This window comes from Eufriesea mexicana, unplaced genomic scaffold (assembly GCF_001483705.2).
Source record: "Eufriesea mexicana isolate 0111107269 unplaced genomic scaffold, ASM148370v2 scaffold1121, whole genome shotgun sequence".
Taxonomy (NCBI): domain Eukaryota; kingdom Metazoa; phylum Arthropoda; class Insecta; order Hymenoptera; family Apidae; genus Eufriesea; species Eufriesea mexicana.
The window spans coordinates 24,016-40,761 of record NW_016909245.1 but is presented as its reverse complement, the minus strand read 5'-3'; the positions used below and the strand labels follow the sequence as shown (position 1 = coordinate 40,761).

General features: G+C 36.9%; 2 protein-coding genes across 3 annotated transcripts; one reads left to right on the top strand and one right to left on the bottom strand.

Annotated features, from left to right (window-relative positions):
• Nucleotides 1–3,727: 3,727 nt before the first annotated feature.
• Nucleotides 3,728–5,425, bottom strand: Prosalpha5 (proteasome alpha5 subunit). 2 transcript variants are annotated; one of them, XM_017900156.1, is made up of 4 exons: nt 5,349–5,425; nt 4,437–4,997; nt 4,196–4,342; nt 3,728–3,831 (listed from the first exon to the last, which is right to left on the bottom strand). In XM_017900156.1, the coding sequence occupies exons 2-4, from the start codon at nt 4,995–4,997 to the stop codon at nt 3,730–3,732; spliced, it is 810 nt and encodes a 269-aa protein (XP_017755645.1). In that variant the 5' UTR covers nt 5,349–5,425; the 3' UTR covers nt 3,728–3,729. The 2 variants fall into 2 exon arrangements, with proteins under 2 accessions (XP_017755645.1, XP_017755647.1); XM_017900158.1 differs by lacking the exon at nt 3,728–3,831 and having other exon boundaries at nt 4,066–4,342.
• Nucleotides 5,426–5,996: 571 nt separating this feature from the next.
• On the top strand, nt 5,997–10,292 carry LOC108547593 (ataxin-10). The gene is made up of 7 exons (XM_017900174.1): nt 5,997–6,112; nt 6,185–6,643; nt 6,717–7,228; nt 7,296–7,401; nt 7,468–7,564; nt 9,917–9,980; nt 10,099–10,292. Exons 1-7 carry the CDS (start codon nt 5,997–5,999, stop codon nt 10,290–10,292), a joined length of 1,548 nt encoding a protein of 515 aa, XP_017755663.1.
• Nucleotides 10,293–16,746: the final 6,454 nt, after the last annotated feature.

Below are 16,746 nucleotides of genomic sequence, written 5' to 3'. Positions count from 1 at the left end.
CTTCTATTACCAATTAATCTAACTTACTGTAAAACCTCATACGGATTAATTAAGGCGACCCAAAAAGAAGTGAAACGATTGCACCAATCACTCTTACATGCATCGCGTTATTCGAAATATCATTATAGAACGTCGACAATTTCTTTGCTTCGAAATTACGAGAAAAAGAAATTCGGAAGGACACGTCGTTTCGAGTCGAAGCACGTTCCTGGTTATTTTCGGATTTCATATTTATTTCAGAGTACCGTAGTTTCTCGACTGAATTGCAGTGAAAGCAAGAGCGTTATGAACCTCACTGCTTTCAGAGGAGAACGAACGACGAACCAACACGTTTAGATCGCGTTTATTGCGCGGCCACGAGGACAAATAAAATCTCTTGTCCTCCCTCGTTCGTAATTATCATTGCGAATTCCGTTCCGGCTCTCGGACACCGTTATATCGTGTCAGTTTCGATCGGCAGATAGGTAAAAACGTCTGGCGACTACCGGAAGAACACGTAGAAATATTACGAGTCCTGGATACCGGAAGCAGCCGTTTCAAGACGGTGGTTCGCTCTCACTCGGACAGGACTAGCTCGCGACTCGTTCCTGGAAACGTACACGAGCGAAATTTGTTCCTTTTTCTACCGGTGGATCGCATGGCCACGCTCGAATGCGGTTAATGAATCTTTCATGGGATGTTTGTTTAACCATATTGCGAGTTGCGAGATTTATTTTAGAGACATTAGAAAGTGTAATGGAAATTTAAGCGGTGGACTTCGAGACGACAAATGGATCGTTAATTGAGGAAAAGTGATTGTTCCGTTTCTCGTGTTGGAAGTTACGATGGCATTACAAGGATTCGGGTATGCGCATATCGTTTAGTTCCTGAGCTGAGAAGGTAATAGGAACTTGCAGGAATTTTCTACAAATGCACTACCACTTTAAGTGGCGACTGCCTCATACGCTGTACTTAAAGAAGACATTAAGCCAAACGAGTTTTAATTGAAACAAAGTATCGCTAATGAACATGCAACGTTTCCAAAATCTTTAAATATTGGCTATTATCGTATATCAAAAACATCATACGTTAAATTTCAAATTCCAAATTTTAAGATCCTATATTCAAATCCTATAAAGACTTACATCTCCACGATAACATATCTGACAATGAGTCGAAGAAGGATCTAGACCCAAGGAGGAGCAATAATCAAAGGCATTAAAAATAATAATCTGCAGTAATCTGCATTTTTCCTCGACACCTGACAAAGGTGTGAAGAAGCAAAACGCTATCCATTGTGATCGTCGAAATTGAAACAGGACAATGTTCGCCAAACTCCGTAGGCAGGAGCAGAAAGGGTGGTTGGAAGGAGGTGAACCGATGAAAGGAGAATATCCAGGAGTTTCCGTGACGGGGAGATCTGAATCGCGTAAATTCAGAGGCTGAAAGCCATTATCGAGTTTCCCCCACGGCATCCGTTCGTCCCCAGGCTTCGCAGGTTCGTTCGTTCGCAGAACCGAGGGTGGAGCCCCTTTTATCCAATGCCGCGGGTGTCGGGGGCGCGACTGTGAAGCGAAGGCAATTATCGTAGCGAAACTTGAACGCTGCCGGCTTCGAGGCTGGCCGACGACGAGACCCAACTCGGTGCGGGAGTGGAGTGTTTGGCGTCTGATACGACGGGTCAGGTCCCGGGGGATTCTCAGCGACTCAAACGGGACTATCCCGCCGTTCTCATCGCAGTTAATTACAGAGTCCTCCTCGTTCTCCTTCTACTCCATTTCCCTTAGCCGGTTCAGCCCTTCCACGCTCCGTTTCCCTTCACTCCTTCAGCATCCGTATCCCCATCCGGAAGCTTTCTCGAGATTCTTGGACGTTGACCTTTCGGTATCTTCCTTGTTTGGATTTCGTAGCATAATTGGAGTAGATGAGTGTTTAATCGGTTTTACATGGATCATGATAACTTGCAGAATAGATCTGAATACTTCTCAGATGGACATGACAGACGTTCTTGCAAAGTAGAATACAATCCCTGCAGATGAAATTTTCCATGATATTACTTTGTGCTATAAATTGTTATAGTAGAATGTATATGATTTATTAATCAGTTCTATTTAATCTTATTTCGAAGGGTTAAAGATAGAGGTCTGATCAGTACCTTCTTGCACGACTGCAGATTTTTGTTTCCTATGGCTGATGTGGTCTGTTATATTTCACTTTTAAAATGTATAAAATTTTCTTATGACACTATAAGTATTTACCAAAATACGATAAATCTAAAATTCTATACGAATTGGAACATTGTCTTAGAATAATTTCATTAACTTCTGCTGCTGTATCAAACCTTCTTGGAAAGAATAAAAGATTCTCTACTTAGGAAAATCAGATTATGCAACTTATGTAAAGTCTTTATACGAAGACTTTCTTCAAATTTCCAAGAAGTTAATAACAAAATAATAGTAATTCTCTCAAATTAGGAGATTAAACCGAAATTTGTACAAGTTACTAAATATTGAGTTGAGCAAGTTACTTAAATATCTTAGACAATTAAATTATGGTTTACATCATTAAATGTGCTCTCTTTGTTCAATGCGATAAATTTTCGATCATATTCATCAATGACAAAAAAGAAAGCCGAAATGTTCACGACAAAATGCAACACCTCGAATTGAGTTCACACAGGTGCATACATGTGCGCGCGCGCGCACGCGCGTGTAAGTGGCTTCAACAATCAGCGGACGACAGAGAATCCCCCATGGGAATCCGTGCGAGCGAATCGTAGCGGGATTGAACGCTTGAAATGGAATAATATCCAATAATCTGGCAGCTGAGAGAACGGGATAAAAAGGGACGTTTTATCGGAACATCGCAGTAACCGAGCGAGTTCCCGAACCATTTCCGGCTCGGCTCGCTTTCTGTCTGTCCCCCGGCAACCGGGCGAAATTAATTATTGATTTCGGATACAGGCATTCACAGGCCGGAGAGCTTTTAATCGAAAACGAACCATCCGTCCCATTCGTTTCCGTTCGACGCGAATCCAACAACGATCCACTCCAGGAATGTTCGTGTTACGCCATCATTGCGACTTGTCCTTTCAGAGAGATGACTACTTTGAAGATAAAATAAGAATACACGGAAGTGCACTTGATATTATCTTCCCTTTGTTTTATCTTCTTTTTTCCAACATCCTTTCCAATCTTATGTAATGTATCCATATAAATGATCTTGCTTTTTTAATCATCAGTTTCTTTATGCTATTTATAATACTCCTTAATTAACTATTGGTTTCTAAACGACTTATTGAAATTTAACGTATTATGAATCATATTTGAAACATGCTGTCTTAATCAAATTATGAGATAATATATTTGAATATTTTATGAAAATGTCCGAAATATTACAAATTGTATATTTGCTACTTTTAAGAGACGCACACGTATACTTACAACTATATAACCACTGCCGATTTCAAGGTTTAATCATTGATTTAAAAGGACGATGTATTATTACGCAGTTGATAATAAAAATTAGCAGGTGAAATTTTGATTAAATTTTTGGAAAATAATGTATATAACATTTTAAAACATTTCGAGAAATATCAATAAATGGAAACTAAATACAAATACGTTTTGCAATGTCGATAAAAATAAAAATCTAATGAAATCTATAGAAATATGTTACATGTTACCTTGTTAAGGATAGAAAAGCAATAGGATAAGGAGTACAAACACCAACATACAGGCTCCAATTTTTTTATCCATCAATGGATATGGATGGGAGAGGTGGAAGTGAACCAGAGATATTAGATCTGGACCTTAATGAGTCTTCTTTGGACAATGCCAAATTCTCAATTAACTATAGTAACAGATGAAAAAGGAAATTTGTATAAATTATTTTGTTAGATAAAAATAAGGAGATATATAATTTGAAACAATTAAACCACATAAACATAAAAATGATTAGGAAATAGTATTAAGGATAGCTTGATAGAACACTGAAGATATAATATACAATTTACTATTCCTATATCTGATTTAAAAAAGAAAGTAAAAATACAAAACCGTTCATTGTGTAGAAATTTCATATTTTTGAAATGAAAAATGTACGTGTAATTTATAGATATACAAATTTCGCACTTCTGTTCATAAATGTATGTATTCGTGTTAATAAAATGAACATATTTTGAATGCTCTAGGTTTTAAGCAATATCTTTAATCACCTCCTGTAATTCAGCTTTTGGAAACATATGAAACATTTTCTCAGGTGTCATTGTCATTACTTCTATATTATTATCACTCAATTTTTCTTCCATAACTTGTTTCAGTATAACCAAAGCTGCTTTTATTGCTTCTTTCAATGTCATAGACTGTAAGAATATTATAAACAATATTAAAATATTGCGTAAGTCATATAAGATCAAAAAATTTATGTAAAAATATTATTTGAAACAAATATTTTACCTTATGATAAACTTCTTGGAGATTTTGTTGTGCACCTTCGCTTCCAGATCCAATTGCCTTAGCATCAAATTGTACACAAGTTCCAGAAGGATCCATATGATACAATTGAGGTCCTTTTACATCGATACCAGCTATTAACATTGCTACACCAAATGGTCTTGACATATCACAATCATCATCGTCACTATCTCCAAATTTAATAGCTAAATTAGCTACAGCCTGTGCTGTTGACTCCACAGACATCTTTTCATTGTAAATAAACCAATGATTTTGACATTCTACTCTAGCACGATCAATCATAGTCCTAGAATCAGCTATTAAACCTGATGCAGCGCATGCGATATGCTTATCAATTTCTACAATTTTTTCTACAGCTGTGGGTTCCATTAAACCAGAAGTAATACGTTTCTCCACAACTAATACAACACCCTCAGATGTTGCAATACCAATGGCAGTGGAACCAAGTTTTATAGCTTCTATAGCATATTCAACTTGGAATAACCTCCCTTCTGGAGAGAAGGTATTAACACCATGATCGTATTCAGAACGTGTCAGAAACATCTAGGAATAGAAATATGTATGTTATTAAAATTGACATTTTAATAAAATATTTCAAAACGAGTATACTTTTATTTGCGTCAAAATTTTGAGGTTATGACTCCATATATTTAATATCAATACATTTAGTACTCTTTTAATAATTCTATACACAAATAGTACGTTTCAAATATAATTACAAATTTTATTCCTTAATAGATACAATAATATCTATAATTAGAAAAAGTAAAAATAATATGAGGTTAATTTGGAATGACATGGCAAAACCAATGAAATCATCATACAGTAACAGAAACATAGAAAATTTCAATTCCATTTAAAGTTAATCATTTTATAAGAATTAAAAGTATTTACCTTCAAGATAATTGTATTACTTTAATAAAAATTATTTAAGAATAGATTTAAGCCGACTATCACAAACGCTAGTCACGGAGAGACTTGAATTTAATGGCGGGGATAAATACAGAAACGTACCTTTAATTTTCTGCGCCCTGAGGTTAGAACTGACTTTATTACTAACTTCAGAGTATAGAAATATTTTGAAAACCACCTAAATAAAAAATGATTGAAATGATCAAAATTGATAGTGTCTATTATTGAATTATGCATCCATGATGAGAAAGAAATAATATATTAAAAATATATTAGATTTTAAAAACATTAATAATGTTTGATTTGATATAACGTTAACCAATCAACGAGCTCTTCAATATTAGTCAATTTATATTTAAATATTTCAAGCAGCATTAGTTTTCTTCAGAATTACGTGTATCATCGATCATTAAAAATATGCTCTATTATTTTTGTACGCATTTAATTTTATTATAGTACATATACAATTTTTAATTTATACTTTTATTTACCACTGGCTGCCTATTTAAAAATGGCTCCTACTAACATATTTACTAAGGTTATTGTATAAAATATATGTATATATAAAAGAAAAAAATACGTGTAATTATTTCTGATAAAATAAATAACGTTACAAATTATATCAACGCAATGAATACCATAGATATTAATTTATTATCAAAACTGAAGTCTGCTTTTACTGAAGAAAATTGGAATGAATTATTAAATCTTCTTAACCCAAAAATATTTAGAAATTTTGAAACAGAGTATGATTTCAAAAATAAGATATAAAATAAATTAATATTATATAGTTAATATAGAAAGCCCTTATATTTCAGGAAACTAATTGCATTTCCAGTATTAGCAAAAGTTGCACAGATTCTTGCAACAGAAGATTCTGTTCCAAATAATATAAGAATCGCTTGTTTAAAATGTATAGGAAATTCTTGTTTCAACAGTTATTTACATAAAAAATATGATCCAATTAATATCGAGAAGGGAAAATACAGTTACAAATTATACTCTATTTTAGGAAATAATGAAAATTTAAAAGAAATGGATAGTTCTTATCCATTTGATTCCCATTTTCCTTATGAGGGAGTAATAGAATGGACAACAAATTTTATTACATCCTGTAAATTAGATAGTCAATTAGAAGATGAAAATATAGAAATATTAAGATTAAGTATTCAGTTTTTATGTAACTTATTTACATTTGCATATAGAAGTAGCAATTTCCCAGATCAGTGTATTGCACCAGCATATTTATATGATGTTAATTTAAAAAATGCAATAATGTAAGTATTATATATATTATATTAATAGAATTATATAAGATTTGTGTATTATGAAATTTTTATTTCATTGTAGAAGTATTATGCATTCTGAACATATTCCACTTGTTAGAGCCTCATGTGCATTTATACACAATGCTTTAAAGGAATTTAAAGGAGAATCCTTTTTAGAAGAAGAGAAAAGATATCTATGTTTACAGTTATTAAAACCAATTAAAGAAGGTTTTCAAAGTGCAAAGGAAGCTCTGATGCTTTTATTGTCTGAAAAAAATATAGTAAAAAATATATATGAGGATATGACTACCGAAAATAAATTGTGTTTCTTAGAAATAATTTATAGTGAACTCTCAGACCCAATATATAAGTTTAAAGAGGAATATATGCTTACAAAGGATGCAATTGAATTTTTAATTGAAAGATTTTGTAGAAAAAGTGATCTAATTTTAAAAACAATGGACACATACTTAGATAAATTAGAGCCTACAGAAATTGTTATACTTCTTGACATTCTTGGAACTTTAACTTCAAGATCTTGTGAAGAGTATAGTTTCTTAAAGGATTATAAAAGTCTACTTCTTAACTGTACTTGTAAGTCATTTTTCTGTAATATATCTGCTTTAGAGAACAAACATGTTTAATGATACATTTTTCATAGATTTATTGAAATCTATTCAAATGATTGGAAAACAATCGAACAATTATTTTACTCCATTACAAAAATTGAGTGAAATAGCTATAACAATGCAAGGAATAACAGACAATGAACCAGGAACACGTTCAAATGATAGTGAAACTAAAACAGTTGAACAGAAATTGAGTTCAGCAATGGATGATATACAAGGTCATCCTGCATTTGGTGTTAAAGCTAGTTTAATTAGAATTATTGGAAATATGTCATACAAAAATAAAGAATATCAAGATCTTGTAAGTATAAATTTTTTGTTCTATTTGTAAAGTATAGTTTGTATAAGAATACATTCAAACTAGAATTAATTCCACATATTCTGCACAAAACTATTATTTGAATTGTTATTAACAATGTTAAATAACAGTATCCTAAATTATCCTATGTCGGTAATGCGAACAGTGTTGAATCTTATTCTGTTTCTGGAAAGTGGCGCTCGGAAACCTCGTACGGTAGTAATTACAACTATATAACATACTATATCGAATAAACCACTAAAGCCCCATATAATATCAAACAAAAAACATCAGAATTCTTTTCAATTTGTCATCGATCTAATAATTTTTACAACGGTCCCTTTCCTCCACTATGTTTCAAGATCCAACCGCGATCGTTCATTTATCATGTGCACCCGCGTACTAAGACTTTTTGTGCTATAGATCATCCTCTGACACACGAAACGAAAAATAAAGGCATTGAAGGGCAAGGTAGAGTGTAGGTGAATATTACAAACCTTAAGTCCGAAACATCTCTCCGGTTGCTCGGTTTTTATTTATCTCCTTTATACGTACACAAGCTTTCGAGTGATCATTATTGCTTCTTATTGATTTCATCTCTGGCGTGCGAGAGATGATGCACAAAAGAAACGAGAACGGATCCTGCGTGGCGCGCACTGTTCACCGAACAAAGGAAAATTAAGTATCCTGTCCGAGTCGAAGACGCAGCAATTTAGCCAGCATCGGATACCGCGTTAATATATTAGCAAGATCGAAGCCATGGCCGCTCTTCTGCTACGTTCAAATTATTTTATCGGTGCGCATGCGCTTGATACAGGAGCGTGAATACGCAAGGTCTCGTTTCCTTTCTTTTTCCTCCTCTTTTATTATACGTTTCTTCTTTATCCTTACCCTTTCTCTATCTGTTTCATCGGTTGAGTAGTGGAAGGTGTCGAAGGCGATCGTGTTCTTAAATTTCGTTCTATAAACATGCGTACTTCGGTACTTCGATCCTTCTTGAGCAATTGTAAAATGTGTATATCCTCGTTGCGATTGCTCGTAAAATTATGCGACGCACTCTCGCGTTATGTTGTTGATATACAATCCGGTGGTGACCGTTTTGCTGAAACGTGTGGTTCGTAATGAAAAGTTTGTGTGTGTTTCGAGCCTGTTTACGATAGCCATCACGAGAGCTTCTTGAGTAGTGGATATCGCATTTAAAAAATTTCTCACGAAGACCTTCTGTCAGGTTCAATTTCCATCGCGCGATGATTCGTATGATGGTGTGGTGTATGGACTTAGGTACTCGTCGATAAAATGTATCGTCATTTCGACATGCGATTCAATTACGTTCCATTCGATTTTCAATGGCAGTTCATTTTTCACGACCGAGAGTCCATGAACGCTGGCTGTGGCCTGTAATGTATCGAGCCGTGCAAAAATAATATTTTTATGGCTGCACGAATGGCGAATGCGATAAATCAGAGTCCACGCCGTTGCTATAAAAATAAATTAACGTCCGTGATGCTGCGACGATGTAATACCTTTTGGGTAGCTTCACTGATCCTTTTAAAGCGGTTACAGAGGCTTCGTTATATTCGATTTTAAATAAAATTTCAATTTTTTTGTTCATATTAAAAGATTTTCAATTTTTTAATTTCAAATCCAAATAGAAATAAAAATTAAACTTAAACAGATTATGATTAAAGTAGTACTTTCTATCATTTCGCGATTCGTATTTTTCTTTACTTACATAACAGTATAATTATTTAGAAAAAATAAAGTTTTAGAGAGGGTGATTTGCATATCTGGAACAAATCATGTTTCTTTTCTGATTGCACTTCGAAACAATTACTAACAGAAAAAAGTTAATGATTGAAACTACTTTTGATTGGAATAAAAAAAAACGACATGATTTGTTCCAGACGTATGAGACACCCTGTATAAAGCAATAAAACAGTACCACAGGCAAAATCCAGAGTGCGTGTAGGTCAGACGTGATCCAGTCTTTGTTGTCTGACGGACAAAATACGAAGAAAACTTCGATTATCGTTACGTTCCGTTTAAAAGGTGAAACTAATAAAGACAACCAAGTCGGATAATCTTCTGGCCTACCATCTTACCTAGTACTTATCTTTAGATATAATACCACTTCTCTCAACAATTTAACCTCGCTTATCCCCAATAAGTTGTCCTTTTTATAGAAAGAAGTGACGTCCGCCATGCATACATATATATATACATACATATACTTTATCCTTCGCGACGATTCACAACTTCACGCGGCGTCTTACAGTTTTATGCAGGATGTCATAAGCAAAGATCCACGCACATAAGATGTACCTTCGTGTTCTCAATGACTTTGAACGTTTTCAGCTTCGTGAATTGGACGTCATACCTCTGCTTCTGGACTGCTGCAATATAGACGCGAGGAATCTGCGTAAGTAATCCGAACTCGGTCTCTTTTAACCTGACCGTTCGTTTATTGTGATTCGCACGAACCCTCGATGATATTCTGGCACACTAATTAATGCGCGTGTTAAATTTTACACCCGCAGTTATAATGCAATGGACGATCCTCGCGCTGCGGAATTTATGCGAGGATAATCCGGCGAATCAAGAGATCATTCGGAATTGCAGCAGAGTCGGTGTCGTGGAGAGCAGCGTGCTGCAGGAAATGGGTATCAGTCTGCACGAGGACGAGCAAGGAAAGAAGATTGGAATCGTGCCCTTGCCGCGTGAACGAAAATAGCCTTGTTTGACGAAGGTTTTTCTTTAAATGGAACTTTCTTTGGAAGCTTTTCGTTTGATCACAGGGTCAAAATTAATCTGTTCACAAAGAGGAAGATGATGATAGAGAGTAAACGTCGATTTTGGCATTTTCAAGTATGAGCTGACCTTGTATTGCTTACGAATTTGGCACATTGTACATCTTTTATATTTTTTTATTTAAAAATTTAACACTCTTGTAACATGATAGATACCAGGATTAATTGTGCTCTTGGTAGACTCGGTAGACAGAGTATCCTAATTTAAAAGCAACCACTGTATCAATGAGTTTATGGTAATACATTTATTTGAATCTATTTTACTTAATGATGCTTTATAAACCAGTACATAAGACACCCACCTTTATACATCCTCAGATCAAAGACAGTCCTGATTCACACCAGCATATCGGTCACACATCACAACAAAGCTCCATAATTCTTGATTCCTTCTACTAACACTTGTGTTGCAAAGATTTTGGATGAGCCTTAGTGGATGGTATAGGTAGGTTAAGAACTTTTGTACCGCCATTAAATTTTAACATGTCTCTACTAAATGTACATATAATTTGCAAACGGTTTATAAGTTATTACTTATGCTAATAACGCTAATAAACAGATATTGCCCACTCTTTATTTTCAGAGTTCAAAGGGAACATGGAAAATTTTCAAGAGATAGGAAATATCATAAACTTTGTGCGTAGCTCTTAGCTTGGTATCGTTTTCCAAAAATTATTCTTTGGAAAACGATACCAATTACCAGGTCTCACCACGTGGAGGTGGCTACGCATCGAGACCCGACATGCGCCCTAGTGGCGCAGCCTGCTGGTGCTACCTGTATCAAAGGTACCCTAATCTAACTTGGAGCGAATTAAGTTAAAATGACTCTACTGACACTTTATTATATTTCGTGTCTTACAAAAGGGGTTTCGGTTCGGTAAATTGAAATTCTACTGTCGCAACGCTAAGATATTTTCAAGTTCCCATAAAAATAGGGAATGAAATATCAAACACGCGAGCTAATAGAAAATCGCGTCACGCCCGAACGAGTTCGCGATTATTCGGAAGACCGACTAGCCTAGGCGATGTACTCCCGTGTACAGAGATAACTTCATACCTCGGCACCCTCCCGATCGGGCCTAGCTCAATTCCAGTCACTGTCGCACTCGCCAAGACTTACACGTGGACCAAGGATAGTCCCTGAACCAATGAAACTTCTAGTGTCAACGCGAGGGCCCTGCTGGGCGGTTGCCGGCCAAGACAGACACTTCGCATCCCAGCCACACGGGGTAGAACTTAATCATCCCTGTGGTCTAACCGTAGATGGTACTAGTCCGTCAGCCAGCATGTGCCCGAGCCCAAGTCGCGTACGACTTAGGCAGCGGACCGCCCAGTCGAGGTCAGAAGACGCACTGATCCGAGGGGGTCACCCTGGAACCCGATGCATGACGAGATTGACAGTGACTGGAAATGAGTGTCGGAGACGAGTCGTGAGGATGACTTACGAAGCATGTACTTATCGAGTACACGAGAGCACGTCGCGTAGGCTAGTCGGTACTTACGAACGATCGCGATTATCGCGAGAACAATTATGTTCTATTTGCTAAACGAGGGGGATAAGAAAATGATAGAGAATTTATAAATTTCGCTGCAAGTTAGGTAGCTTACCTTTGTGCAGATAGCGCGCACATGATACTTAGTCTATGGATCTATCTTACAATTACTTAAAAGTAAACGCACGCATCGTCCATTGATGTCTCGCAAATGAAGTCTTCAGAATCCTAAAAGCTAAAACAGAATATATTATTGTTAATATGTAGCTGAAAGGAAAGGGATTAGTACGAGGAAACCATCAAGGTTAGTAACCAAATGGAACGACCAAGCCAACGACGAGACCTGAGGAACATAACTACGAGACAGAACAGTCCAACGGTGAGATATAAACATACCAACGAGGAAGCGCTCGAGTATTATACGAAATACTCGAACGCTCTAACGAAAACAAATCGAACGGAAGTCGTAAAATTTGTGAAAGGAAAGATTTAGCCAACGATGAGACATAAGTAAACCAACGACGAAGCATTCGAATATTGTACGAAATACTCGAATGCTGAAACAAAGACAAAAAGAACGAAAGAAATAAAATCTGGAAGAAGAAAAATAATTAGAACCTGAAAGAAGAAATTATTGCTAAATTATTTAAGAGAGTGGACAATGGCCACTGAATAGCCATTGATCTAGCCAACGATGAAACACAAATAAACCAACGACGAAGCATTCGAATATTGTACAAAATAGTCGAATGCACAAACAATGATAATTAGAATAAAAGAAATAGAATCTGAAAGAACAAAGATAATTAAAACCTGAAACAACAAATAATTAGTACCTGAAAGAAGAAATTATTGTTATATTATTTAAGAGAGTGGACAATGGCCACTGAATAGCCATTGATCTAGCCAACGATGATATACAAATAAACCAACGACGAAGCATTCGAATATTGTACAAAATACTCGAATGCACAAACAATGAAATCTAGAATAAAAGAAATAAAATCTGAAAAAAGAAAGATAATTAAAACCTGAAACAAACAGAAAGAATATTAACGCGAACCTTTCGAAGTCAAACCGAGAACTGGCTCGAGCCTGCACGCGGGCCCCTTATATAGCGGCGGCCGGCCGAAGGTGGGCGAAAATTTCCGAGCTTTACCGATTCCGTTAAAAGTTACTTTTTCGCTGTAATAACTAATAATTTATTAACTTTTTTCTACTTTTATCGTTAATATACTTTGCAAATTATTTGTCATCATTGATTTTAATTTTTTATTAACAATAAACTTATTAATTTATTAACTTTTTGTAAGTTACGAATACATTCTAACAAAAATACGTCGTTTGTTTAAGTAGTAGCTAATAATTTATTAACTTTTTTGACTTTTATCGTTAATATACGTTACAAACTATTTGATATCAACAATTTTAATTTGCTATTAACAATAAATTTATTACTTTATTAGCTTTTTGTATGTTACGAATACATTTCAATACAAATACGTTGCATCTTTAAGGAGTAGCTAATAATTTATTAACTTTCACTAACTACACACGTACCATAAAAGTACAAGCAAAAACCAGCAATTTAACATTTTTCTCTCTTATTACAAAACATACCTTGTGAAGAAACTGTTATTAAAAATATTAATTTGTAGCGAGCCGTAAATAATAATAACTGATAATAATTTGAATCAAGAATATAAATTACCCTGACTACAACATAATGTGCGTTATCGTCCCTTTTATAGATGTCGCGATTATATAGTAAAGCTCAGAACAAGAACCAGATATTAATATGATTATAGTAGATTAATAAATACCTCATAATTAAGACAACCGCCATTTTATTGTCCAGGAAATAGAAAAAAATTTTATAAGATACATTCGAAATCTAGGATAGCGAAACCAGAATAATTAAACATGTAGTACGATCCGACGATACACATTTCCGTCACTATTATTGCAAAACGAGCACTGCATTTCGAAAAAAAAAACAATTGATTCTATTAGAGCAAATTCTGTGCTATAGAATTAGGTCAAAAACTTCTTATCAGCTGTCCCTATTTTGCTAAAGTAAGCCCCGACGGGGAACTACGCAGTGGCCTGTCACACACACCCGCACTTCCGGCACTATTTCACGAAAACGCGTAGGAAAATTCGGAAAAAAACCATTGATTCTATTAGGGCAAATCCTGTGCTATCGAACTAGGTCAAACACTTCTTATCAGCTGTCCCTATTTCGCTAAGGTAGGCCCCGACGGGAAACTAGCCAGTGGCCTGTCACACACACCCGCACTTCCGGCACTATTTCACGAAAACGCGTAAGAAAATTCGGAAAAAAAGAAGTGATTCTATTAGAGCAAATTCTGTGCTATCGAATTAGGTCAAAAACTTCTTATCAGCTGTCCCTATTTCGCTAAGGTAAGCCCCGACGGGAAACTACGCAGTGGCCTGTCACACACACTCGCACTTCCGGCACTATTTCACGAAAACGCGTAGGAAAATTCGGAAAAAAACCATTGATTCTATTAGGGCAAATCCTGTGCTATCGAACTAGGTCAAACACTTCTTATCAGCTGTCCCTATTTCGCTAAGGTAAGCCCCGACGGGAAACTAGGCAGTGGCCTGTCACACACACCCGCACTTCCGGCACTATTTCACGAAAACGCGTAGGAAAATTCGGAAAAAAACAATTGATTCTATTAGGGCAAATCCTGTGCTATCGAACTAGGTCAAACACTTCTTATCAGCTGTCCCTATTTCGCTAAGGTAGGCCCCGACGGGAAACTAGCCAGTGGCCTGTCACACACACCCGCACTTCCGGCACTATTTCACGAAAACGCGTAAGAAAATTCGGAAAAAAACAAGTGATTCTATTAGAGCAAATTCTGTGCTATCGAATTAGGTCAAAAACTTCTTATCAGCTGTCCCTATTTCGCTAAGGTAAGCCCCGACGGGAAACTACGCAGTGGCCTGTCACACACACTCGCACTTCCGGCACTATTTCACGAAAACGCGTAGGAAAATTCGGAAAAAAACCATTGATTCTATTAGGGCAAATCCTGTGCTATCGAACTAGGTCAAACACTTCTTATCAGCTGTCCCTATTTCGCTAAGGTAGGCCCCGACGGGAAACTACGCAGTGGCCTGTCACACACACCCGCACTTCCGGCACTATTTCACGAAAACGCGTAGGAAAATTCGGAAAAAAACCATTGATTCTATTAGGGCAAATCCTGTGCTATCGAACTAGGTCAAACACTTCTTATCAGCTGTCCCTATTTCGCTAAGGTAGGCCCCGACGGGAAACTACGCAGTGGCCTGTCACACACACTCGCACTTCCGGCACTATTTCACGAAAACGCGTAGGAAAATTCGGAAAAAAACCATTGATTCTATTAGGGCAAATCCTGTGCTATCGAACTAGGTCAAACACTTCTTATCAGCTGTCCCTATTTCGCTAAGGTAAGCCCCGACGGGAAACTAGGCAGTGGCCTGTCACACACACCCGCACTTCCGGCACTATTTCACGAAAACGCGTAGGAAAATTCGGAAAAAAACCATTGATTCTATTAGGGCAAATCCTGTGCTATCGAACTAGGTCAAACACTTCTTATCAGCTGTCCCTATTTCGCTAAGGTAGGCCCCGACGGGAAACTAGCCAGTGGCCTGTCACACACACCCGCACTTCCGGCACTATTTCACGAAAACGCGTAAGAAAATTCGGAAAAAAACAAGTGATTCTATTAGAGCAAATTCTGTGCTATCGAATTAGGTCAAAAACTTCTTATCAGCTGTCCCTATTTCGCTAAGGTAAGCCCCGACGGGAAACTACGCAGTGGCCTGTCACACACACTCGCACTTCCGGCACTATTTCACGAAAACGCGTAGGAAAATTCGGAAAAAAACCATTGATTCTATTAGGGCAAATCCTGTGCTATCGAACTAGGTCAAACACTTCTTATCAGCTGTCCCTATTTCGCTAAGGTAGGCCCCGACGGGAAACTAGCCAGTGGCCTGTCACACACACCCGCACTTCCGGCACTATTTCACGAAAACGCGTAAGAAAATTCGGAAAAAAACAAGTGATTCTATTAGAGCAAATTCTGTGCTATCGAATTAGGTCAAAAACTTCTTATCAGCTGTCCCTATTTCGCTAAGGTAAGCCCCGACGGGAAACTACGCAGTGGCCTGTCACACACACTCGCACTTCCGGCACTATTTCACGAAAACGCGTAGGAAAATTCGGAAAAAAACCATTGATTCTATTAGGGCAAATCCTGTGCTATCGAACTAGGTCAAACACTTCTTATCAGCTGTCCCTATTTCGCTAAGGTAGGCCCCGACGGGAAACTAGCCAGTGGCCTGTCACACACACCCGCACTTCCGGCACTATTTCACGAAAACGCGTAAGAAAATTCGGAAAAAAAGAAGTGATTCTATTAGAGCAAATTCTGTGCTATCGAATTAGGTCAAAAACTTCTTATCAGCTGTCCCTATTTCGCTAAGGTAAGCCCCGACGGGAAACTACGCAGTGGCCTGTCACACACACTCGCACTTCCGGCACTATTTCACGAAAACGCGTAGGAAAATTCGGAAAAAAACCATTGATTCTATTAGGGCAAATCCTGTGCTATCGAACTAGGTCAAACACTTCTTATCAGCTGTCCCTATTTCGCTAAGGTAGGCCCCGACGGGAAACTAGCCAGTGGCCTGTCACACACACCCGCACTTCCGGCACTATTTCACGAAAACGCGTAAGAAAATTCGGAAAAAAAGAAGTGATTCTATTAGAGCAAATTCTGTGCTATCGAATTAGGTCAAAAACTTCTTATCAGCTGTCCCTATTTCGCTAAGGTAAGCCCCGACGGGAAACTACGCA

Excerpts from the sequence above, each read along its gene's own strand:
- Prosalpha5 (XM_017900156.1), bottom strand. The coding sequence starts at position 4,997 with ATGTTTCTGACACGTTCTGAATACGATCATGGTGTTAATACCTTCTCT. Across the intron at positions 4,343-4,436 it reads TCCAAGAAGTTTATCATAAG|TCTATGACATTGAAAGAAGC; the intron begins GTAAAATATTTG and ends ATATTCTTACAG. Across the intron at positions 3,832-4,195 it reads CAAAAGCTGAATTACAGGAG|TTAATTGAGAATTTGGCATT; the intron begins GTGATTAAAGAT and ends CTGTTACTATAG.
- LOC108547593 (XM_017900174.1), top strand. The coding sequence starts at position 5,997 with ATGAATACCATAGATATTAATTTATTATCAAAACTGAAGTCTGCTTTT. Across the intron at positions 6,644-6,716 it reads AATTTAAAAAATGCAATAAT|AAGTATTATGCATTCTGAAC; the intron begins GTAAGTATTATA and ends ATTTCATTGTAG. Across the intron at positions 7,565-9,916 it reads ATAAAGAATATCAAGATCTT|CTTCGTGAATTGGACGTCAT; the intron begins GTAAGTATAAAT and ends GAACGTTTTCAG.